Below are 23,992 nucleotides of genomic sequence, written 5' to 3' on the forward strand. Positions count from 1 at the left end.
GGAGGCACAGGCTTCAGAGTGACAGGGTTGATGGGGACTCTGAGGGGCGAGCGCCACATCTCTGGTCGTTATCCATGCAGTGGCCCAACGCCACTTGAGTGAGTGTATTTTCCAATTTCAGTCTTGGGAGTGGTTTGGGAAAAGTCAGTTTGAAAGCATGTACCCCAGTTTTAGTTTGGAAGGGGTGTTCAGGGGGCTAGGGTGAAGAGGGGAGATGACCTTTCGGGTCACCTAGCCCATGCTGTAGAAAGATCCTGGACTTTGTAATGGCGTCGGTGCCTCCAATAACCCACCGCACAGAGCCAGGGCACATCCAGCTCATGTTCTGTATCTGTCTGTCCCCTAACGCCTAGGTCCCTCCTTCAAAATCAAAATCGATGACTTTTGCTAGACTGGTAGCCTGTGACATTTGGTGACCTCCACTCCCATCTCTGCTCTGAACTCTGCTTCCAGACACTTTTTCCGTTTGATTTCTGAATGCTCGATTCTGACGGGCTTGACTCTCAGAGGGCAGTGGTCCGCATCAGTCAGACCAATGTCTCTCAACCCGTGGGTCCCAACCCCTTGGGGGTGGGGAGGTGTCAGACAACTTTCACAGGGGTCACACCAGACATCCTGTATACCAGATATTCACACCACGATTCATAACAGCGGCCAAGCTGCAGTTATGAAGTAGTAACAGATAATTTCATGGTCGGGAGGGTCATCACAGAGAGGAACTGTATTGAAGGGTCGGGTGTTAGGAAGGTTGAGAGCCTCTGCGTTAGACAGACTGAAACATGCTATGGCACGGGGGGAGTAAGGAATAGGGGCTCCTGGGTGCCTGCTGCCAAGTGAACAGCCCACTGGGGGCTGGGGTGGGGAGGTACGCTCACCGTCCATGTGATCTCCATATTGTTTTTTCGTGTCCCTTCGCCCTTCACATCACTGGGGTTGGATTCAGGGGCTGGAATCCAAACAGATAAAGCTGAAACCCAACCCAAGCCTGACCAGGACCTCCAGAGCACCTCCTACCTAACTGGCCCCTTCTGTACCCTGGCTCTCCTCAGCTCCTGACTTTTTCTTCCACGTGCGCTACGTCTTCCTGGCTAAGACTTGCACCCCCCAAAGTAGAGCTAATTTCTTTTCAGCGCGATCCTTGGACGAGTTAGCGCTTGTCACAAAGCTTTCCGCATTGCGGATGGCCACCACAGTAACTCTGTACGCTGTTCCCTCCATAGATCATTGACGAGCCTGTTTTGTGGTATGCTGGCTTGTCCTAGTGTTTAACGTTTGGGGGCAAGCATTTCTACCTCTGTGAGCTGGTGTGATCGCATAAATCTATCCATTTGGTGTGTTAGGAAGAGAAATCTGACATAACACCAGATTGCGTGTGTGTGTGTGTGTGTGTGTACATATACATATATGTCTCTGTCACAGCTCTGCAGATGATAAAGAATCATTAACAATAATACAAATGACAGTTAGGATCTACCTTGTGCTTATAGCATGATGGGCACCACAGTATTTTCTATTCCTTCCTTTCATGTGCATCTGTGTGTGCGCGTGTGTGGGGGCCAGGGGGTGTCTTCCTTAATCACCCTTCACCTTATTCTTTGAGGGTCTCTCGCTGTACCTGGAACTCAGGGATTCAGCCACAGTGGCTGACCAGCAAGTCCCAGAGATGCTTCCTTCCCCTCCACTTCTCCATTGTCAGGGTGACAGATGAGAGCCACCAGGCCCACCTTTACATGGGTCCTGGGGATTGAATTCAGGTCCTCATGCTTCACAGCAAGCATTTTCTAACTGAACTAGCTTCCTGGCCCCCAAGACACATTTTCTTCTACATTACAGCTGTTTGTTTGTTTGTTTGTTTGTTTGTTTGCTTGGTGTATGCACTTGTGGCTTCACATACACCACAGTGCATGTGTGAAGGCCAGAGGACAACTTTTGGGATTTAGTCATCCCCTTCCATCCACTGGGTACTAGGGATCAAACTCACGTCATCAGACTTGGCAGTTGGTGCCTCTTCCCACTAAGATACCTCCCCAGCTTTTTAAAGTGGGAGTCCTCTCCACAGCCCTGAGATGTATGTGTGGTTATTGTCATGGGAGGAGGGGCTAGACCCCAGAAAGGCATGAAAGTTGCCTAAGTCCCGTGGCTGGGTGCTGGGATGGGTCAGTGCAAACTCAGGGCACCTGGAACTCAAGTATACTCACGTGCCCCGCTTGTTCGGTACCGCTCGGATGGAAGGCTGGGGTGGCTGCTCCCAACCTCGTTGACAGCGATGACTCGGAACTGATAGTTGACATACGGGGACAGATGGAGGACGGCTGAGTTGACACTGCCTGGGAACTTGGAGTGGTCATGCCAGACTCCTGGCTGGAACTGGTCCTCTTCAAACTGGACAACGTAGTCTGAATGGACAAGGAGGACAGAGCTGTTCTAAGAGCACATCCTTCACGGCTTCTGTTTGTCTTTATTCCCCAGGATAGACAGGGACGCACAAAGACACCTTCCCAGGACACAGGAGATAACCAAGGCCTCCATGCATGGGTCATGAGGCAGAGGTGGGAGCTGACACTAAGGGGCCCTCGTCCAAGACTCTCTGGCTTTGGAGCACAGGGCCCTGGGCTGACCTGTGATGGGACTGTTGTTATCATCCCCCGGGATCCAGGTCAGCCTCACACTCCTTTCCGCCAGGTCAGTGAGCTCCAGGTCCCTGGGTCGGTCTGGCCGCCCTGGCAGCAGAGGAAAAAGGTGTCACTCTGAGCTTCTGAAGGAGAACCAGTCCCTCTCCTTGGAGTAGTACTAGTCCTGGTTGTACAGTCCCTGAGGGATTCAGGTCTCTACTGCCAGTAGATCAAACCCCAACCTGCCCTGGACAGCCAGTGCAGGAGCCAAGACAGAGAAGATCAAAGAATATGGAACAAGGAAATAAGGAGAATCAGGTAAGGCAGAGGGAGTGACACCATCCTGTTTCTTCAGATCAGGATGTGTGTGTGTGTGTGTGTGTGTGTGTGTGTGTGTGTGTGTGTGTGTGTGGTGTTTTAGAACACACCATTGGGGAAAAGCTGATGCCTCCATGAGGGAAGCTGGCGGGGGGTGGGGATGGGGGGGAGGCGGGCGGGGGTGGGAGATGGGCTGTGGTGTGTGTGTGTGTGTGTGTGTGTGTGGTGTATGTGTGTGGTGTATGTGTGTGGTGTGTGTGTGATGTGTGTGTGTGTGTGTGTCTGTGTGTTGAGCTGTTTCATAGGGGCCTTGGCTCTGTGTGTGTGGGGGGTGTGTGGGTGTGTGTGTGTATGGTGTGTAGTGTGTCTGCGTGTGTGTTGAGCTCTATTTCATAGTGGGCCTTGGCTGTGTGGTGTGTGTGTGTAGGTGTGTGTGTGCGCCACTCCGCATGACGACTGCTTGTCTTTCTGGATTCCAGGACTGGCAGGAGCATCCCAGGAGAGCTGAGTGCTGAGCAGGGCAGATAGACAGGGAAGTGGGGAGGGGACAAAGACAGGCCAGGCCTGGTAGGAGACTCAGTCTGGACTAAGTGAGGGTGTAGAGCAGAGGGGCCATAGGCTTCCACACAGGTTAGAGGAAACAGCTTTTTCGGGGGTGGGGTGGACAGTGTTGTTCTAGTATGAACATCACCCTGGTTTTGGAAGAAAGTCGTGCAGCCTTAGAATGGAGGCAGACAGCTCCCCCACGTTACCTCCCTGAACCAGCTGTTTCCATATTTTGGCTGATTACTAGGAGGACCCGGAACAGTGATTCTCAACCCGTGGGTCACAACTCCTCTGTGGGGGTCGAATAAGTCTTTCACAGTGGTAGCCTAAGGCCACCGGAAAACAGATATTTACGTTATGATTCATAACAGCTGCAAAATTACAGTTACAAAGTAGCATGTACTTAAGGAGTTTGTACAGAATGAACAAAAATCACTTTATGGTTGGGGGTCACCATATTAAAGGGTCATAGCATCGGGAAGGTTAAGATCTACTAACCTAGACAGTGAGTCACTTAAGTTCACAGTAGTGCATGTATGCGTGGGTGTGGGTGTGCATGATTGCACAGCAGTAGGTGTGTGGCAGTCTATACATTGCCGAGCCTCTGGGGAACATCTGAAGAAACTTTTCTGACTGGCCATTAGGCATGTGGGGCATAGTTAGGGAGGGCTAAGAAGAAAAATGGCGGTCCAGACTTATGAGTCCAACCTGCAGAAGGAGCCTTGGCAAAGGCCAGGAAGGCAGGTGACTGTGGGTGCCTGAGGGTCAGAGGTCACATGTAGGGCATTCAAAAGTGTCCACCAGCACATTCATCCTCACGATTCCACCCCTGGGCACCAGTGCCCCCGATTAGTACAAATTTACCTTTGGGCAGGGCAGCCAAACGGTTAGTCGGAGTGGCCTGATCAGCTGCAACGGTAAGATGGGTTATCCAGGTTAGCAGGTTAGCAGGGTTAAACGCGTCCAGGTTAGATAGATGGATGGCTGAGGCTTCTTCAGCCGTCCCTGGGCAGTCTACCTCCCAGCTGGCCCCTGGTGTTTCTCCACGGCCTGGAGTAGAGTTTCAGGCTCTTCCTGTCCTAATACTGTTAACATATCTGGGCCCACCATGGCCAGCCAGTGTGACCTCCACTGCAGGAGTGCGGAGAGGGTATAGGACAGATGGTAGTGAGGCCTTCCACTGGAAGGGGTAGCCATCTTCCTGTCTGTTCAGAATGGCTTGCTCTCTATAGGCCCGCATGGGCAGGATGGGGTGGCATCATCTTAGTCAGTGTATGGCAGGGTGAAATGCCACCAACATCTGGGAGTAGCATGGGAGGGGAAGGAAGATGGAGGAGGTGCTGGAAGTGTGCACCCTCCCACACACACATACCCCACACACATAGAGACAGCACTCCAACCATTACACCTACACAGACACACAGACACACACACCACATACATATATACCCCCACACATATAGACAGCACTCCAACCATTATACCTACAGACACACAGACACACAGACAGACACACAGACACATACCACATACATACATATACCCCCACACATATAGACAGCACTCCAACCATTACACCTACAGACACACAGACACACAATACACACACACATACCACATACATACATATACCCCAACACTGTAACACACAACATTCCCCCCTCCATGCTACTCCTACCCTACGCCATACCCGTATACACATACACACGTATACACACACCATATATAACACACACAACAGTCTTCTCTCTAAGCTATACCTACAGAGACACACACCCTATACCACACCCCATATTCACATACACACTCATACACAAGTCACAGGCCCAACACATGTATACACACACACACACACACACACACACACACACACCACTCCCCCTCCATACTACATCTACACACATACCACAACACCTCTCTCATCCCATACTACACACCTCCATACCATATCACTACACACACACACACACACACACACACACACACACACACACACCATCACCACCACCACCACCACCACCACCACCACCATCTTGGCCTAGCATTGCTTCAACATGGCTTTGGTCAACTTGGTGGTGTGGAGGTAGCTGTAAGAGAGCAGCAGAAGCTGCAGAAGTCACTCCACTTTCAGCTGAGCTTGGGAGGTCAAGGACCTCACCCAGGAGACAGAACTCCATACTGTCCTCAGCTGGTTTGAGAATGACATCTCGTAATCCAGAGACCCGAAAAGGTCATGGCGCCTAATGGCCACTGACTCTGCATTGCCCTGCCGACTGCTCACGGCTGCTCTGCTGCTGGGAAGCAGGGAGAAGGGCTGTCAGCGCTGATGTGGGTGACAGCTGTTACCTAGAACAGTGAGGTAGGCCTTTGCCAGGTCCTGGTCCAGCTCGGTGCTGGCCATGCACGTGTAACTGCCTTGGTCCCGCTCTGCCACTCCGAAGATGGTCAGGGAGTCATCTTCCTTTTTCATCCTGCAAGATGCCAGGCTGAGGTTGGCAGGAGGGTGGCTCACATAGGGGGCACAGCTGATACTTTTGTCCCACAGGGGGAGAGTGAGGAGGAGGTGGCTGGGCCAGGTGAGAGAGCATGGCTCCTGCTAGGGGTGTGAGGGACCATCTCAACACTGACTGAATGCAGGAGTTCTCAGCGTCCACAATGGACCCCGCTCTGAGCCTTTCTTGTGCTGTACGCACTCCCCAAATCAGGGCTCCATTACGCTGATAACCCGAGACGGGCTGATGTCGCTCCCCTTCCCTTACACGTGTTTTGTCCTTTGGCCCAGTTTCGACTTCTCTGAGCTCCTACAACCTGCTTCCACCGAAGGGAGGGGGCATTGCAGAGCATTCAATAACAATGGGCGATGCCCATGCACACAGGCAGGGTGAAGTCCTACATAGAGCTGGGTGAGACTGGGAATGGCTACTGTCTTACAGCCTAGCTCAGAGACAGCAGAACACCCTGGGAAGAAAGGCTGGGATCAGCAGTTCTCAATCCCAACTGCACATTACAAAATACCCAGGGGACATTTAAATACCATCAGCACCTGACCTTACATCAATAAAATCAGGACTGGGGTGTGGGAGGTGCAGCTGGGGGCACTGTCAAAGCATCCAGAAGATCTAGAACTGAGAAGCATCCGCATCTCACTAGATGAGGTAGACGAGGCCAGACCTGCCCTCTGCTGGTAAGCGGAGGCACTACAAGCAGAACTGAAGGGACTGGAGAATAGAATGCAGAATAAAGAGGTGAGGAAGGAAATAAGAAGAGGGGATGTAAAGGGCAGGAAGAAAAGTAAGAGGAGGGGCTGGAGAGATGGCTCAGAAGTTGAGAGCACCGACTGCCCTTCCAGAGGTCCTGAGTTCAATTCCCAGCAATCACACGGTGGCTCACAAACCATCTGTAATGAGATCTAGCGCCCTCTTCTGGCCTTCAGGCACATATGCAGACAGAACACTGTACATAATAAATCTTTTTAAAAGAGAGAAAGACAGAAAATGGGAGAGAAGAGGCAAAAGAGAGAGAGAGCAACAGCTCTCTGATAAGAGGGGGGAAAGGCGTTGCCCCTGAGGAAATGGTCACCAAAGCCATCACTATGCCTAGTAGCTCCCTAGTGACATGCGTGAGACTGAAAGTGAGGGCAGACGTCCCCTTAAGTGTGCGTAAGGAACGGAGATGGAGAGCAGGAACCTGTTTCCAATGTAGAGTGGCTCGTCATCCTTCAGCCAGGAGACTGTGAGTTTCAAGGAGGGGTCATGCTTCACACGGCACTCCAGCTGCACTGTGGTGCCCCTCTTGGCCACCTGGTCTTCAGGCATCCTGTAGATCCTGGTGGGGTCTGTGAAGACAACTGGAGAGTTGACCACTGACCCTTTCTCTGCCCACCAGCTCCCATGTGTAGTGTGCCATGCCTGAGCTGTTCTCTGGCTCAGAAATCCATGCTGTGAGGGCTGGGTTGGGAAGGCAGATGAGCCTCTGGATCAGGCTGGCAGGCTGCCTGCCTCGGTGTCCCCACACTTGGGTCAGCTGGAGTCACCGAGAGGACACGGTGATGCCCACCAGGATCAGACCTCAGGCAGGGGGCATTTCCAAAAGCACCAGCACCCGTGGATACCCACGAGCGTGGCTTTATCGCCCCACCTGAACTCCCGCTAGTTAGCCCCCTTGCTGACCTTTGACCTCCAGGCGGACTTGATTTTCAGCTTTTCCCAGGATGTTGGTGGCCACACAGGTGTAGATGCCTTGGTCCTCTTTGCGAATCATCTTGATTTCCAGGCTGCCATTTTCGTAGACGTGGTAGTTACCACCATCCAGGTTGCTTCCTTGCCCATTCTTAAACCTCACAACAGAGCAGCAGACACAGCAGACTGAGAAAGGACTGGCCCAAGCAGCAGAGCCCATGGCAGGGTAGGGACTGGGGAGCTCCAGGTAGACACACGGAGTCTTGAGTCTTGTAGGCTCTGCCTAGAACCACCAGCTAGAAAGACTCAGTTCACCCTGAACAATGTGGGGGTTGACCCAGATGGCCAGCTTTGACTGATTAAGGATCCCGGGTTTTGCAGAAGGGAAGCAAAGGGACAGACTACTCCTGCTGGGGAGACTTACTGGGGAGACTTGCTGGTCTCCTGGGACTTACCATCGGAGTGTTGGAATGGGAGACCCAAAGAACGGACAGTCCAGTCGCGTCCGGTTGTAAAGGATCACCCTGATGAGCTGGTTCCGGGGAGACAGCATCCGAGGGGGTACATCTGAAACCCCAGAGAGCCAATTTTTCAATATGGGTGTGAAGCATAGCCTTTCTCCTCCTCCCCTTACAGCAGCCTCCCAGACACCAAGATAAGGGGTGTCCCTTCTTCCTTTTACAAGCCTCGTCTAAGGGAAACCTATCCAACCTACAGCCCCTGGGTTCAGGTGTCCCGGGAACATTATAAATGCTGCCCAACACGTGTAGACCATAGCCGTGTTACAGTGTCAAAGGATGCCATCCTTGCTGTTTAGGTGAGGAGGGAGTGATTTATCCATCCGTCTGTCTGACATCCAGACAAGCGTTTGCAAAGGGTTTCCCCAATGTTCCACAGCTTCTGGAACCAGCCCTCCACAGCCCTGAGACATGTTGTATCTACCAGTTCCCACTACCCTCTCCTCGCCCAGAGAGTGCAGCGGCCATGCAGGTGCCATGCTCAGAATCACTTCCTAGGCAGCTTCTCACCTCCCCAGGTCTGTCCAACATGCCTGGGCTGCTGCCTCATGACATCACTAGACCCCGGGAAGATTCCACTGCCAGTGGGCAGAGACTCACCTAATACGCTGACGAAGGCATTGGCCAGCAGGTAGCCATGTTCGTTGGATGTGTTACACTGGTACACTGCCCTGCTGCTGATCTGAGTGTCCCGGAAGATGATAGTGTCTCCGGCCACCTCACGGTTGGGGTTGGGTGGTGCCGCTACAGGTAAGAGAGGCTTCCCATAAGAAACGGAAGAGGGCAGAGTGTAGGGCATGTGGGGCTCTCTCTCTCTCTCTGCCCCCCCCCCCGGGTCCCAAGTATGCTAAGGGTTCTGTGGAATGAGAACCCCCAAGTAGACCCAGCTTCTAGACTCAGCAACATTGGATCATGTGACCTGGACCCTATGGGAATTTGTTTCTCCACCCGTCATCTGGTGGGAACCCGAATCTTTGTTTTCCTTAGGCCCGTAGCTGGGCAGCTGTGGTTGAAAGTAAGAGCTAACGGAAACAGACCAACTTTGTAAATAGGAATCTAGGCACATCTCCAGTCGGTGTTGTTAGCACTGCTTCAGTTCCTGCTCTGTAAGACCACCCACAGCCTCATGGGCATTTGTGACGATATTCTGAGACTTTTCATACAGGTGTAAAGTGATGAGGGCAAGGCCTAGCTATACTGTCAGTGTTTCCGCTCCATTTATTTAGTCAATCGGTTAGTTTTCTGAGAGAGGGCCTTGTTGTGTAGCTCTTGTTGGCCTTGAACTCATCATGTAGCCCAGACTAGCCTTACATGCATGGCAATCCTCCTGCCTTACCTGCTAATCATTGGGATTGCAGGCATGAGTCAACGTGCTTGACTATCACTCGTTGTGATCTTAATCCAATGCGCATTGGCAAGAATAGAGCAACATCCAAATGGTCCAGCCTACCACTTTCCCCTCCTTTGTGCAGAACTTCTTTCATACGAAAAGGCTGCCCACCCCCAAGAGCTTCAAGGCAGCAGACTCTCTGTGCTTGCAAAAAGGTCTTCCTAAGACAAGGAACCTACACAGAGAGAGGCCATTCTTGCTAATAGTTCTCCTGTGTTGCTGAATTTGGGGAGCTGTAGGCCCTGTCCAGATGTCACTCTGGGACTTGGGACAGATCAAGTAATACATCTGTCCTGAGGGGATGCCATTGCTATCTCCTCATGAGAAGGAAGAATGAGGGGAGGGAATGACAAGGAGCTATGAAACAAACGCTTTCCAGACATGTAAAGGACAGTCACTTTTCTCACTTGTCACCACTGGAGATGTCTGGGCCTGGAAGCAAACGCTTTGGCTTGCTAAGGCTGTGAGCTCCCTGGGTTTGCTCACACCTACAAGGGAACAGGAGTCCGGCCCTACGGCGCCACTCAACAGATGAGAATCTGGGGACTCAGCAGAAAGTAAATGAAGGCAGACCCTGCGTCCCTATCATCTACCCTGGGACCTACTCAGCAAAAAACTACTGAGGAAGTGGCGCCACCAACCCAAACACATCCTTGCCTGGCCAATTTCATGAACCCAGTTTCCCCGCCAGTCACTCCTCTTAGGCTGACAGATGACCCCAGAGCTGAGGCACGGCAACCAGCTCCAGGCTGTATCGACAGGACAAAGCTCTGAAGTGTACCACCACTTCCTCCGAAGTCTACAAAGACAGGAGAGGGTAGCCCACAGGCTGGGGCTACATCTCTGCTCATGGTGGGGTAAGGAAACTCTCTGGGGAGAGTCACATATTCAGTGTTAGCAAGTGCAAGCCCGCTGCGGTCCAATGAAGTCTACCCCTCCCCTGCTTACCACCCCAGTGGCCTCCAGTAATTCAGAGTGTGGTTTCCTCCCCTGCTGTGTTTGTGAGGATGCAAACCCAGGACCCAGCAGGGTGGCCATCTCCTCTGCTTCTCCACTCAGTTCCTTGACCTATCTCAGCCTCTCCAATGGCTTATCAGGGCCAGCTTCATCGTTTGTGTGCGTGTCCTTTTCAAGTCTGACATTAGAGCAATGCGGGCTTCACAGATGAGTCTGTCAGCATTCCTTCCTCTTCTACTTCATGAACAGTTTGAGAAGCACTGGCGTTAGCACTTCCTTAGAGGCTGAATTCTTTCAGCAGCAAATCCTGCCTTGTCCAGGCCCTCACTTTATTACTTCTTTGGGATCTGTTTAAGTGGCTCATACATTCTTGATTTAATTTTGGTAGGCATAAGCATCTAGAGCTTACCTATTTCCCCTAGGCTTTTCGAATTGTATGTTTCCCTAAACGGTGTCCTAAATATTCTCTAGGCTTCATTGAAATCTGTTGTGACGCCCCTCCTTCATGGCTAACTCTGTTTTGATGTCCTCTCTTTCTTTTCCATTTCATTAACTTCTTCTCTGAGTTTTGTTATTTTTTTTTTCCATCTACCGCTTGGGCTTTGGGTTGCTTTCGTTTTCCTGAGGCCTTGAGGTTCAACCTCGAGTTATTTATACGAGCTCTTTCTGCATACAAGCTTGAGCTATGAATGTTCCTCTTAGAACCGCCTTTGTTAGACCCCAAAAGTTCTGATGAGTTGAGGCTTTGATTTCTCATTTGATTCTTAGAATCTTTCCTCGCAGATTTCTTCGATGGCCCACTGCTCATTCAAGAGTGCATTAAGCTTCTGTGGTTTTTCTCCTTACTGGTTCCCGGTCATATTTCACTGCACCCTGAATAGATACGAGAAGCTAGTTCAATCCTTTGGTATTGTTAAAACTTGCTTATGGCCTAAAATGCGATCTATTTTAGTGGAAGCTTCGTGGACTTCAGAGGCAAACGTCTGTTTTGCAGCTGTTGAGTAGACTTTCCTGTAAGTGGCAGACAAGTCCATTTGATCTCGGGTGTGGGTTAACTCTGAAGTTTCTTTACTGGCTATAAGTCTGGATGGCTTGTCTATTGATGAGGTGGGATAGTATGGTCACCCACTACTCTTCTATCAGAAACCAACTGTCCCTTTATACACATACACAGAGTGCTTGCCCCGTGAAATGGGAAGTCCCAGCATTCAATGTGTATATATTTACAGTTATTCTCTCTTTTTTAAAGATTTATTTATTTATTATATATAAGTACATTATAGCTGTCTTCAGACACACCAGAAGAGGGCATCAGATCCCATTACAGATGGTTACCATGGGGTTGCTGGGAATTGAACTCAGGACCTCTGGAAGAACAGTCAGTGCTCTTAACCACTGAGCCATCTCTCCAGCCCTATTCTCTCTTCTTGAGGGACCATTTCCTTTACTAAGTATGCAGTGACATCCTTTCTCTTCTGTGTTAGGGGCTTGCTAGTTAACTATGCTAGACAGGATGGAGTCTTTCTTAGTTTTCCTTATTCATCTATTCTACACAGGAAAATCACATTCTCTGCTGGGTTCTCTTGGCTGGGACTGTATTCCTCTCCGTGTTTAGGATTTCATTAAGCATTTCTGCAGAGTGGGTTGGTAGTCAAGAACTGCTTCAATCTGTGATTGTCTTAAAACGTCCTTATGTCTCCATAAATGTATTTAATTACTTTTAAAATACTTATCAAGTGTGGCGTATGTATGCGCCATCCGTATATCTGGAGGGTAGAGGGAAACGCACAGGAATCGCTACTTCCCTTCTTTCGTGTGAGATCAAATTCATTTGACTGGAGAGGTCATTGAAAAGAACCCACGCTTTCCTGGTCATTTTTAGGGTTTGTACTTAGGTCTGATGTTATTCTGACACCTTTGTAAGTTGATATTTTTGTCTTACAGTTTGGCTATTGTTTGTTTGGTACTTTGGGCACCTTGCCTATGCTGTGTTATCGATCTCTGGTCATGGCTATTTGGGATTCTAAACGCCTTTTCTGTTCGTGCTGACTAGTTTATAGTGACTTCATACAAGCCAGAGTCACCAAAGAGGAGGGAGTCTCAAATGAGAAAATGCCTCCAAAAGATTGGGCTGTAGGCAAGCTTACAGGGCATGTTCCCAATTAGTTATTGGTGTGGGAGGGACAGCTCATGTGATGTGCCACCCCTGGATAAGTGGGTCCTATGCTCTATAAGAAAGCAGGATGAACAAGCCATGGGGAGCAAGCCAGTAACCAGCACCTTTGTATGGTCTCTGAGTCAGTGCTTGCCTCTAGGTTCCTGCCATGGTTTAGTTCCTGTCCTGACTTCCTGTGATGATAAACGAAGGATGATGCGGAAGTACAAGCCAAGTAATCTCCTTCCTGCCCACGCTGCTTTGGTCCTGGTGTTTTACCGCAGCAACAGAGACCCTGACTAAGGCAGCGAGAGCTTAGATGTGTATGTTTACAGTTAGATTGTGGGAAGTTTTCTGCTACGATCTCATTGAACAGATTTTCTATACTTTTAGTTCCTATCTCAGCTATTTCTATTGTTTCATTGGTCCTTAGGTTTATCTCTTGATTGTATCTCTGGATTTTTGGAAGTCATATGATTACTTATAAAAAAAAATCTTAGTGATGTTAATGATGTTTTTTAACTTTGGCGATGATCGCTTCTTTGACCCCTCCTATTCCTGATAGTCTTGCTTCTTCATGGTGTATCTGTTGATGGTTTCCGCTGTGTTATTTTACTTGATTCACTGAGTTTTTCACTTCAACATTTCTATTTGACTAAAAACAACAACAGCAACACAACAGCAACCATCTCAGTCTCCTTGCTCATCTTTGTCGCTGACTTTTCCCTGTGCTCTTCTTCTGACTTCCTTGTCTGTATCACCGGTTTTCGTCTCTCGACCCTGGACTGATCACTTCCCTTTATCCATCTGCTCGTGTCCATCATCTTTGAGGTCACAGATCATTTTACATGCAAACATTCGAATCCTCCATCTGTAATTTGCTGATTTCACGTCTTTGGAGTTCAGAGTTTGAGGAATCTCGCTTCTTTGCGGGAGATGCGCTGACATGCGTGTTCATGTTTCTTGTGTGTCTGAGCTATGACGTACAAATCCGTTGGCTTTGATGGGTCCTCCAGGTTCATTTGTGTGTCTTCTTATTGAGCTCTTAAGGGGTCAATTCCCAGGACCATCCATAGAGGTCACAGCACAGAAACCACATCAAGCCACACTTGCCACAGAAATACACTTAAAATTGGTTAAAGCCCATGGATACATCACGAGTGGCTGTGGAACAGAAAATGATAAAATAGTGTGGTCTGTACTATGAAGTTGAAAATTAGAGTATTACAAAAATAGTTAGTGGATGAGATCAAGAAGGGGAAATACGTGGAATCAAGGTTAGAAGAAAGGACAAGGAAGAGGTGCGTCTAGCACAACATCATGAAGAGGAAGAGGAGGGAACACAGTACACAGACACAGGATCACCAGGGGGAGTCCGCAGAGAAGGTGAGATAAACCTAGGAAAGGGAAGAAAACAGAACCCAAAGTTCTGTTTCGGGCTGGGGAAATTCCTTGGTGAGCAAATTGCTTGCTGCATAAGCACAGGTCCTAGCTTTGATCTCAGAGTCCACATATAAAAGCCAGACGTAGTGACAGGTTTCCAACCCCAGGACCTGGGAGACAGAGACAACTGGGGCTCCCTGGCCAGCCAGTCTGACCTGCTTGGCAAATTCTAGGCTAGTCAGGGACCTTGTCTCTAAAAACAAGCTCCTGGCGAGTAACACATAAAGTTGTCCTCTGGCATTTACCTGTGGGCACCTATGTGAACCTGACAACACACGAATGCACGAACACACACACACACACACACACACACACACGCACGCGCACACACACACACACTCATACACACACATACTCATACACACATATGCACACACACATACACACACACTCATACACACACATACTCATACATGCACATGCACACACACACATACACACACACATACACACACACGCACACACACACACAGCCTTTATTTGAAAACTAACATAAAAGATAGTAAATGTATAATAAAAAAGTAAAAAGGAGAAACACAACGGGCTAAAAAAAGAAAATATTAACAATGAGAAATGCCTACGCACAAGTAGATAAATGTGACAATATTAAAGCAAAAAGCTTTTAAAAATAGGCTGAAGTAAAAAGACTCCTAAAAGTACAGTAAAAAGGAAAAAGTGAAATTCAGGGACTGGGGGGTTGGGGTGATCAAGGAAGTTAGAGCAATTTCTTCCTGGGGTTTTGAAGGCTGAACTCCACCAGAGTTAGTGGAGTTGGATTTGGGGATCAGCTGCTGGGAACCCTGGTCTCTTCTGTGATTTGTGATGGTGTTGAGCTTGCTATGGGAGGAGCATGACTGCCAGACTGAGTGACTTCTCTTCGCTCAGTGGCTGCCTTCTCTGCACACCACGGGCCTTTGTGGTCTGTAGGCTGGGTTCTTTCACTCCTCTGGGCTCCACAGTTTGTGTACCCTGAGGTGGAAAATGTTCTAGCTGGAAGTGTCTCCCAAGGACACTGAGTGGGGGACAGAGCAGGGCACCTTGATACAGGCAGCCCTGCCATGTTCTTTCCGTGCCTCCCAACGTCAGCCTGCCTGCTGTGGACATGGTTGTGCTTGTCAGGTGGGCAGATGGAACAGACAGGCATTTGCAGAGCCTGATCCACCCACTGACCTCAGGCTCAGGACTTTTAAAACTCTGCAATTATTCTGAGTCGATAAGGTCAGCTGCTAGCCCCTAAGGGAGAGACCATCTTACCCTATACGGCCGTGTTTATCAACCTGTGGGTCTAAAGGGGTCGCATATCAGATATTCACATTACGATTCATAACAGTATCAAAATCACAGTTATGAAGTAGCAAGAAAGTAACTTTATGGTTGGGATGGAGTCACACAATATGAGGAATATATGAAAGGATTGTAGCTTTAGGAAGGTATAGAAGTATGTTATAGACACTAGGTCACCTGGGCTGAGCTGCTGCACACACCTGGCCACCTGGGCTGAGCTGCTGCACACACCTGGCCACCTGGGCTGAGCTGCTGCACACACCTGGCCACCTGGGCTGAGCTGCTGTACACACCTGGCCACCCGGGCTGAGCTGCTGCACACATCTGGCCACCTGGGCTGAGCTGCTGCACACACCTGGCCACCTGGGCTGAGCTGCTGCACACACCTGGCCACCCGGGCTGAGCTGCTGTACACACCTGGCCACCTGGGTTGAGCTGCTGCACACACCTGGCCACCTGGGCTGAGCTGCTGCACACACCTGGCCACCTGGGCTGAGCTGCTGCACACACCTGGCCACCTGGGCTGAGCTGCTCTCCACCTGGCCTTTTCATCTTGCCAGCATCAGGTGCTCTCCTGGCTGTGTCTCACTCACTCCTCTCTCCCTGGCTTTTCTCCTTTGTTGCAGCACACTGAGGAAGCTTCCTTCTGCAGCCTCTGAGTTCCCACCCAATAGTTGATATCCCTGCTTACATTTCCCAGTTCCTTAAAGAAGCAAGTGACTAGACATTTAAAAAGTAAAACAAGTGGACAGAATGTAATGTGAAAACCAGACCAACATCATCAGCTCAAAGGGATCCCGGGACCCCTACTCAATCCATCTGGACAGGACCAAAGTTTCCCCCAAATACTTTTGTTTTTCCTTGTGTTCAGCCACAGTCTTCCACACAGTCATATAACGCTGCCTTTTAGACTGCCCTTGTTAGAGAGTAAGACTTAGATCCATCATTGGTGAATGACAAAAAACTTAACCTTCTAAACCCCACCTACCCCTTCAGAATCCAAACCTGAGTTGAGGCTTCAGTGTTCAGATTTTAAACTGGGCTCTGGAGTTATTGAGCAGAAAGCAAAGGTTAAGAAAACCACAAAGAATCGCGGATCTCTAAACACAGGAACATAACCACGGGCTCTAGGAGGGAATGGATGGAGTTGGACAGCAGCCTGACTCACATTGCAAAGGGTCTCCATTCACCAGCCACTGGACGGTCGGCTTCGGGTTCCCATTGGCTCGACACACCAGCCTCCCATCTTCACCAGGAGCCAGGATCAAGTTCTTGGGCTCATCCAGCCAGTATGGGGCAGCTGAAAGACAAGGCAGGCAGAGGTAGATGGCACAGGCCAGGCACGAGAAGCCAGGTAGGTTCCTGTGGGAGGGCAACCCCCTAAGTCCCTGCCCCAGTCATTTACCCTCAGGATGATAGCTCAGCCCAGCCTGCAGGTGGCCGATTAGCTAAGCCCACAGAGCAGTCTGCTTGTTAGAACGCTCCAAAGGGCGTTTAAAGTGCAGGGATGCTGGGGTTCATCTAGACTACAGCTGAGTCGTCAAGGGATCGAGTGGCTGAGGCTCTGAGCCGTCAGGGGCGTTGACGAAGCTCTTGGTCTCACCCCTTTGGGAGTCTGTTGTTATAAGAATGAAAAGTCCTGAACTCTTTTCTTTTAGGCACTTGACTCTGGTTAGAGCCATTCTTGGCTATTTGCGCCTTCCCACTATTTGGACAGTTTCTTGTGAAGACGTGGATTTTTCTGAGAAAAGAAAACTTCTAGATTAAAGCCTCCAGAATCTCGTTGCTCACCAAAAAGAATGAGAACGTACGTGCGTGTGTAAAGTGCTGAGGACAAGGTCCTACGGTCAGCCAGCTGTAGGTTGAGAAGGTTGTGGTACTCAGCCCTCAGCCCTCGACCTCCCAGGCTGAGTAATGACCCACCCAGCCCATCATATAAACGGGGCCCCATGAGGACAGGAGCTGTAGTGTCCAGACAGCTCAGGCGAGCTGTATGAGCTTTGAGCAGGAGGGAAGTGGCTTAAAAATGCTTTGGTCCATGATGACTCCCATCCTTAAGAAGCAGCAGCACAGTGCCATGCATACAGGACAGACAGCACGGGCTAACACGACACACCACAGATGGGAATGCAAAATCAAAGAAAAGGCTCTGTGGGGGATCTCACTTGCACAGAGAGCCCAGAGCTGGGCAAATACCAAGGTAAATGTCCTTCCCCCAGTATTCACGACCACGAATGGGTTGTAGTTGCACACCCTGGAGTGAGACCACCATGGCAGCCCAGCATTGCCGTTAGCCAGGACACTGGAAGTTCCCCCACCCCCCCTGCCTCCCGGCCACAGTGGGAAGGGTGTCATGACATTTGTGTTCAGGGCTGGCAACATAATCATAATGAGAAATACACACAACGTACCCTTTACTCTCACCGAGATCGTGTGCCGGATGCTGCCCATCTTGTTGGAGGCCAGGCAGAAATACTCCCCAGAGTCCTCTTCAGAGACATTGGTGATGCGCAGAGCCTTGTTAAAATTCTCGAACTTGGCCTTGTCAGATGGGAGGTCCCCACCTTTCTTGTACCATGCAATATCTGGTGTTGGGCTAGTCCAGGGATCAAGCAGAAAACAAAGGGTCCTTTACCGAATGTGTCTTCTAAAGAGGTTGATGTTCAGACATCCTGAACAGTAGGCTGGGGCCCAGAAGGGAAGTATATGCCCCCTAAAACCTGGGCTTTCCTGTTCAGAGGAGGCTGTCTGGTCACAGGGTCCCACAGAAAGGCAGAGCTAAGATAACGTGATTTAATGCATCTGTAGTATGCCTAGACACTGCCTTTTCTCTCTTTCCAAAGCAGAGACAGCCAAAGTAGGGTGCGGATGACAGACATACAGTGTTCCGCTCATGGGCCTGCTTGCTTTCCCTGTATATGGGTCTGCCTCCAAAATATATGGACTGATGCCCACCCCTCCCTCAGGAGCAGGGCTAGAAGATGGTGCAGACTGTACGTACACCCCAGAGGCAATGCACTCCAGCAGCAGGTCCATGCCGCGCAGTACCATCTGACTGCTTGACGTGCCCTGGGGATACATGAAGCTAGGTGTTCTTTCCGCAACTCCTCGGGCTGAAACAGGACAGAACAAACTTCTGTGAGACTCCTGTGAGGTGCGCCAACACTGTTAGGTTAGAAAGAAATGTCATCACCACTGCTGGGTCCTTCTAGCCCAAGCCACCGCCCCCTCTAGCATCTGGGTGTCTTTAAAAGATGTTTTTTTGAAGCTTGGGGGTCCTCTGCTCCACCAGCACATGTATGTAATGAGTTCCAGGTTCTGTTGAGAGGATCCCAGAAGCCCTTCGCTTCCTCTAGGACAGGGAGGGGTTGTGAAGCATTGAAAGGCCCATCTCTGGCATCTGTGTTGGGATGGAGGGGCCCCCAGGCTAGGTCGTCTCAGCATTGGTCTATCCTCCCCGGACGGGGACATGGAAGAAAAAGAAGCCATAGGTTGGGGACATAGAACAACCTATTCTTTGGGACCCTGATAAGGAGTTGGGATGACACAACACCATCAGCTGTTCCAGATAAACAGAGAATTATTAATGGCTTAGCAAAGACACAAAGAATGGACAAGGAGAAATGACTGGAAAGCTGTCTCCTAATTCTTGACTTCACAACAGACGGGGCAGGTGTAGGTGGGGCAAATGGCAGCCAAGATGGGGGAAGGTGACTAACAGTTCAACTAGGCTGGGGCAGCCGTGAGATAGGCAGGGATCTTCAACACAGGTTTTAGAGGCTGGGTGGTCTACACACTGACACTGTTCCCCATGGAAGGGACCATGCCAATCAGGGTGCATCCATGGAGAGTGGAGCCTTGCCTGTTTCCTATACTCTTGGTACAAATCCATGGAAATGGGTAAACTAAAAAAAAAAAACAAAACAAAAAACAAACAAACAAACAAACCCACTGTTCAACCAGGAATCCCAAGTCAAACAGGAAACTGGAGGAGGTCAAAGACTCAAAGATGAATATTAGCCTGAGATACCTTGTGTCGGAGGCTCAGCAGACAAATGGGGAGCAGGGGGGGGGCAGGGCTGCTGGGGGGGGGGGGGCTGAGGATGCCTGGAGTGAGAACAAAGGCATCCATCTGGGTTTATCTGGTGCTGGTGGGGTGAAGACCGGCTGGTGGGTATCCCGACTCAGTAACTCGTGAAGCTGGTTGCGCCTGCGGGTAACTGAATGAATCAGGGAGGCTCCTGTCCTGAGTCCTGAGGATGCCCAGCTTCTCTTCGCTAGCCACTGGGAAACATCTCAGAACTGATTTATCTCTCATCTTCTTGTCAAGGGAAGAAACGTTAAAACGCACACTGAGGTATTTGGGCTCCTGGCACAACAGAATAGCACGTGTTCAGGAAATATTTGTGGAGCAAACAAGTTAAAGGGGGAAGAAGAAACAACAAGAAAGGAGGCAAGAGTTTATTCCCACATGGTCTCATCTGTCACACCAGCACACACATATAGCACAGTGGCAACTGCAGGGTTAATCCATTAAGTGGTTAGTTGGTTACTGTCTATACCTGCAGGAGGCCTAGCAGCATCCATTCTCTGTAACCAGGAAGCAGTAGCTTCCTCTCATCACACAGACACCAAAAAGGGGGGGGGGGTCAAGGAAACACAGACACAGGCCCCCAAAGGACAGAGATTCTATAGCAGGAGATCCACACCAAGTGGGTGAGTCTGTCCAGAGTTGTAACCCCTGTAATGACACGGAAAAGAGTGCACCTCAGTCACCACACTCATTCCACACAAGTGACGTCTAGAGGAGCCAGTCTGTGACCCTCTGGAATCTTAATTTACCCCCACAGCATGTAGCACGAACCCCCCCAGTGTCAGGGAAGCAGTAAGGATGGGGAGCAAGAAGATTATTAGCACAGAGCCCTGCTCTGGGCGTCATGACCCATAGGAGTGTGACCAGAGAAAAGCTACATAGAGCAGCACCACACAGTATATAGGGTGTGGGGTTCCAACCCGCAGGAGTATCTTAGGAAAGAAGCACGCCATGTTCAAAGGAAATGAAAGATTACCCTGCAAGTCAGAGGGAGTCAGCACCGCCCAGTAAGGATTTAATAAGGGCCAAATGCTGTGACTGGTTGGTCTGCAGTGTCAGCATGTTTAATCCTCACAATAAATGTTACCACTTGTGTGTTTTTAGCAAAGGAAACCGACTTGCCTAAGCTTACAAGTTCGCTGTTTAGGATTCTGAGCGGTGTTGCTGTGGTTGCCTCTCAGTCTGAGGCTGGAGGAGTTACTTTGTCCCCATTCTTCATCCGTAGTTTCACAATGTTGCAGATAACTCCAATCAAAGAAACCAAAATCCGAAGGCCAAGAGGTGAAGGAGAAGGGCATTTTTTTTTCCTGTGTTAACTGCTCTGGTCTGCTTTCCTATCCTCAGTGTCTAAGATCCCAGCTTTCCTTGGTAGCAACTGATAAGCTCAGAGCCAAGAAGCTGGGGAGGGAGTGAAGAGAGGAGGTCCAGAGCATCTCGACTGGATTCTTAAGGATATGGAATCTTGCAGGGGACCGTGATGACTAGTGGCTTTACAGAGGAACAAGAAGGCTGGAGCTGAAGGGAGGTTTTGAAAAATGTCAGCTGTGCAGGAGGAACTCACATAAAAGCTTAAGCAAGAGGATCTGGCTGGTGACTTTGGGAGCCCCTGTCCCCAAGGGAGGGAACCTGGTTTCTCTCCATGGAGGAGACACAGGAACCAATAACTACCAAGATGAAGGGAACTTTTGCTCGAGGTTCTATGTGGTAAAAGATATCTCTTTAGCTAGGACAGCTCTTTTCACTCTGGGGAGAGGGATGCTCTGCCCAAAACCAGTTCAGGTTGCGTCTACCTTGATATCAAAGAACCCCAGGATACAGATGCTGTACTGGCTGGTTTTATGTGTCGACTTGACACAAGCTTAAGTTATCACAGAGAAAGGAGCTCTGTTGAGGAAATGCCTCCATGAGACCCAGCTGTAAGGCATTTTCTCAACTAGTGATCAAGAGGGGAGGACCCAGCTCATTGTGGGTGGTGCTGTCCCTGGGTTGGTCTTGGACAAGCTGAGCAATGCAGGGGAAGCAAGCCAGTAAGAAACATCCCTCCATGGCCTCTGCATCAGCTCCTGCTTCCTGACCTGCTTGAGCTCCAGTCCTGACTTCCTTTGGTGATGAACAGCAATGTGGAGGTGTAAGCTGAATAAACACTTTCCTCCTCAACTTGCTTCTTGGTCATGATGTTTGTACAGGAATAGAAACCCTGACTGATGCCAAGCTCAAAACTGCATAAACTTAAGAAAAGGTGCCTGAGGCACAGAGAGAACTCATGGATCCCCAGAGCCAGATGGTCAGTCAGGGGACATCAGGTCATGACCCCACTTTAATCAAATTGGCTTTAAAGGGTCAAACGAGAAACAGTTTCTTGCTCTCTTCTACTGAGACAGGCCAAAAGTGCTGACAGACTTAGCTGTTCCTTTCACTCAGTAGGCCATGTCAGCGGAACATGGTTCAAGACCTCAGATGCATCTGGGGACCTTTGCCAAATGCAGCCTTCTGTGGTAGCTGGACCCTACATCCAGTTCTCTCTGCTGCCTTTAGTTCTTAGAACTGAGGACCAGAGGCATGTGAAGCAGGCGTCCTGGCCCCAGGAATAGCAGAGCAAAAGATATGGGACAGGTGTGTGTGTGTGTGTGTGTGTGTGTGTGTGTGTGTGTGTGTGTGTGTGTGTGTGTATCTAGAAACACTTGATGTGTCTTGGTGTTAGGAAACTCCTTCTGTAAAATTAATTTGAATCCTGCATTTGTGCAATAGTTGTAGCTTCTCTCCTTACCCAGTTCTTGAAAACCGGGCAGTTTTCATTTCTCTGGCGTACGCTAACGTCACTCCCTGTGGAGTAGTTCTCCTCCTATAAGTGTGCCTGCCTTGCTTTCCCGGTCTTGTCTTCAAAGTCTCCACAGCTCCCTTAATTTAGAAACAGATGGCCTATATACAATCCAGTCCCCACGAAACTTCCCCCTTTAAATCCAACAGCGGGTTCTGTAGTAACATTGTCAGCGTGTACTGCAGCTTAGCAGCTGTGGGTCATGACCCTTTTTAACCTTTCCAACCGTCTTTCAGGCTAGTAATCCACCCATTTGGCAGATGAGGGAATCAGAGTTGTGAAGCGTTAAATGGCTTGCCTAGTGTCACCCGGTGGTGTGTCCTGGCGACTGGAGACAGCACAGTGCCAGATACACACTATAAAACACCAGCTTTCTGGATGGAACAAAACCCAAGTGCCTTTCTCTGCCAATCAGAGGGGAGGTGCCCATGTCCAGAGAATGCTAACTCTCTGTGCAGATCATTAGAACAGGCTGACCCTACTTCTAGAAAAGAGACATATCGTGTTTTGAGCCAAAGAGAGGTATGAACTGGACTTTTGTCACTGACCATGTCCCTTGGCTAGGAGCTCTGTGTACCCAGGAAGAACGTCCTCATTTTCTTGTTTGCCTTTTCTGTCTAAAACCTTTGTTAAGTGTGTGCCTCTCTTAATTTTACATCCTTCCTCGAAGCTTCAGGCCATGCCAGCCTCCTGGTGGGGACTGAGAATCAGGGCTCAGTCTCCATGTGAGCTCTGTCGGTCTCACAGTCCTGAGCAACTCTTGGATCTCACTATTCTCTTCTGAAACTGCTGAGCTCTGGGGACAAGCTGGGTGACAAGGCTGAAATCTCTCGGCCATCTTCCATGGATAAACAACTTTACACCCCCCTGCCTTACACAAAGCAAAGAGGTTGTGTTGTGGTTTGCCCTGGAGTTATCTGTATGTTGATACTAATTCCACTGCCCCAAGGACAGCTGCCTAGTCACATGCTCAGGACTCAGGTCACTTCACCAGAACCTTCTCCCCATTTAAATTGTAAAATATAGGTGAGGGCAGGAACAAGATAGAAGGAGGCCTGCCATTGGATGAGAAGGAAGGATGGGCGGGAGAAGAGTTTGAAGGAAGAGAGAGGAGGGAGAGGGCGAGAAGCCATGGCAGGTGATGTTAAGATTCCGCTCTGTGTTTTTTACAGGTTGTTATTAATGTTCTTAAGGGATGGATGGTACTGGGCTTTGTATGTCTAGGAGGGGAATTATATCTTACCAATTGGGTCAAAGATTATTGTGTTGTGTGTTCTTTTATGTGATGGTTTGAGTGTAGTAGGAAAGTGTGCTGCAGCAGGAGACACTGGGCCTCCTTGGAGTTGGGATGTGTTTCCGCCAAGATATCTAGCAGACATCTTGGGGCACTGAGGTGACAGACCTAGAGAGGTAAAAGACAACCATACTTTTTTTTAATTTTTTATATTTTTACAACAACAAGGTTGAGCCAGGCGACCTACGGGATGTTCTGGATTTCAGAGCACTTCCTACAATAGATATTTGGGGTTCCATTTAGAAAAAGGCACATTCCAGCAGCGCCTTTGGCACAGCGGTGGTTGGCTCCATTACTTTGAAAACAAATAACCCCCAGAATCTAACAAAGGCTGCCTGCTTCCTTGGGCAGTAAGTCCCAGCGTGGTTCTTGCTGCTTGGTGCCAA

The 23,992-nt window shown here is 49.6% G+C and overlaps 1 protein-coding gene across 37 annotated transcripts in view; it reads right to left on the reverse strand.

The window, feature by feature from the left end:
• The window catches only part of Nfasc (neurofascin), a 186,575-nt gene that overhangs the window by 37,915 nt on the left and 124,668 nt on the right, over nt 1–23,992 (reverse strand). For 22 of the 37 annotated variants that reach the window (XR_015635056.1, XM_087579883.1, XM_087579858.1 and 19 more), the window contains 12 exon segments: nt 18,403–18,514; nt 17,813–17,997; nt 16,570–16,701; nt 8,773–8,916; nt 8,110–8,221; nt 7,646–7,812; nt 7,164–7,311; nt 5,823–5,947; nt 4,341–4,385; nt 2,619–2,720; nt 2,199–2,396; nt 876–946 (listed from right to left, as the gene is read on the reverse strand). Coding sequence is in view for 36 of the 37 variants with exons in the window: in XM_087579883.1 (XP_087436009.1) it covers nt 876–946; nt 2,199–2,396; nt 2,619–2,720; nt 4,341–4,385; nt 5,823–5,947; nt 7,164–7,311; nt 7,646–7,812; nt 8,110–8,221; nt 8,773–8,916; nt 16,570–16,701; nt 17,813–17,997; nt 18,403–18,514 (1,541 nt within the window). In the remaining variant the exon portion in view is untranslated. 37 annotated transcript variants of the gene reach the window in all.

The sequence above is a fragment of the Rattus norvegicus genome, chromosome 13 (assembly GCF_021556685.1).
Source record: "Rattus norvegicus strain SHRSP/BbbUtx chromosome 13, alternate assembly SHRSP_T2T, whole genome shotgun sequence".
Lineage (NCBI taxonomy): Eukaryota > Metazoa > Chordata > Mammalia > Rodentia > Muridae > Rattus > Rattus norvegicus.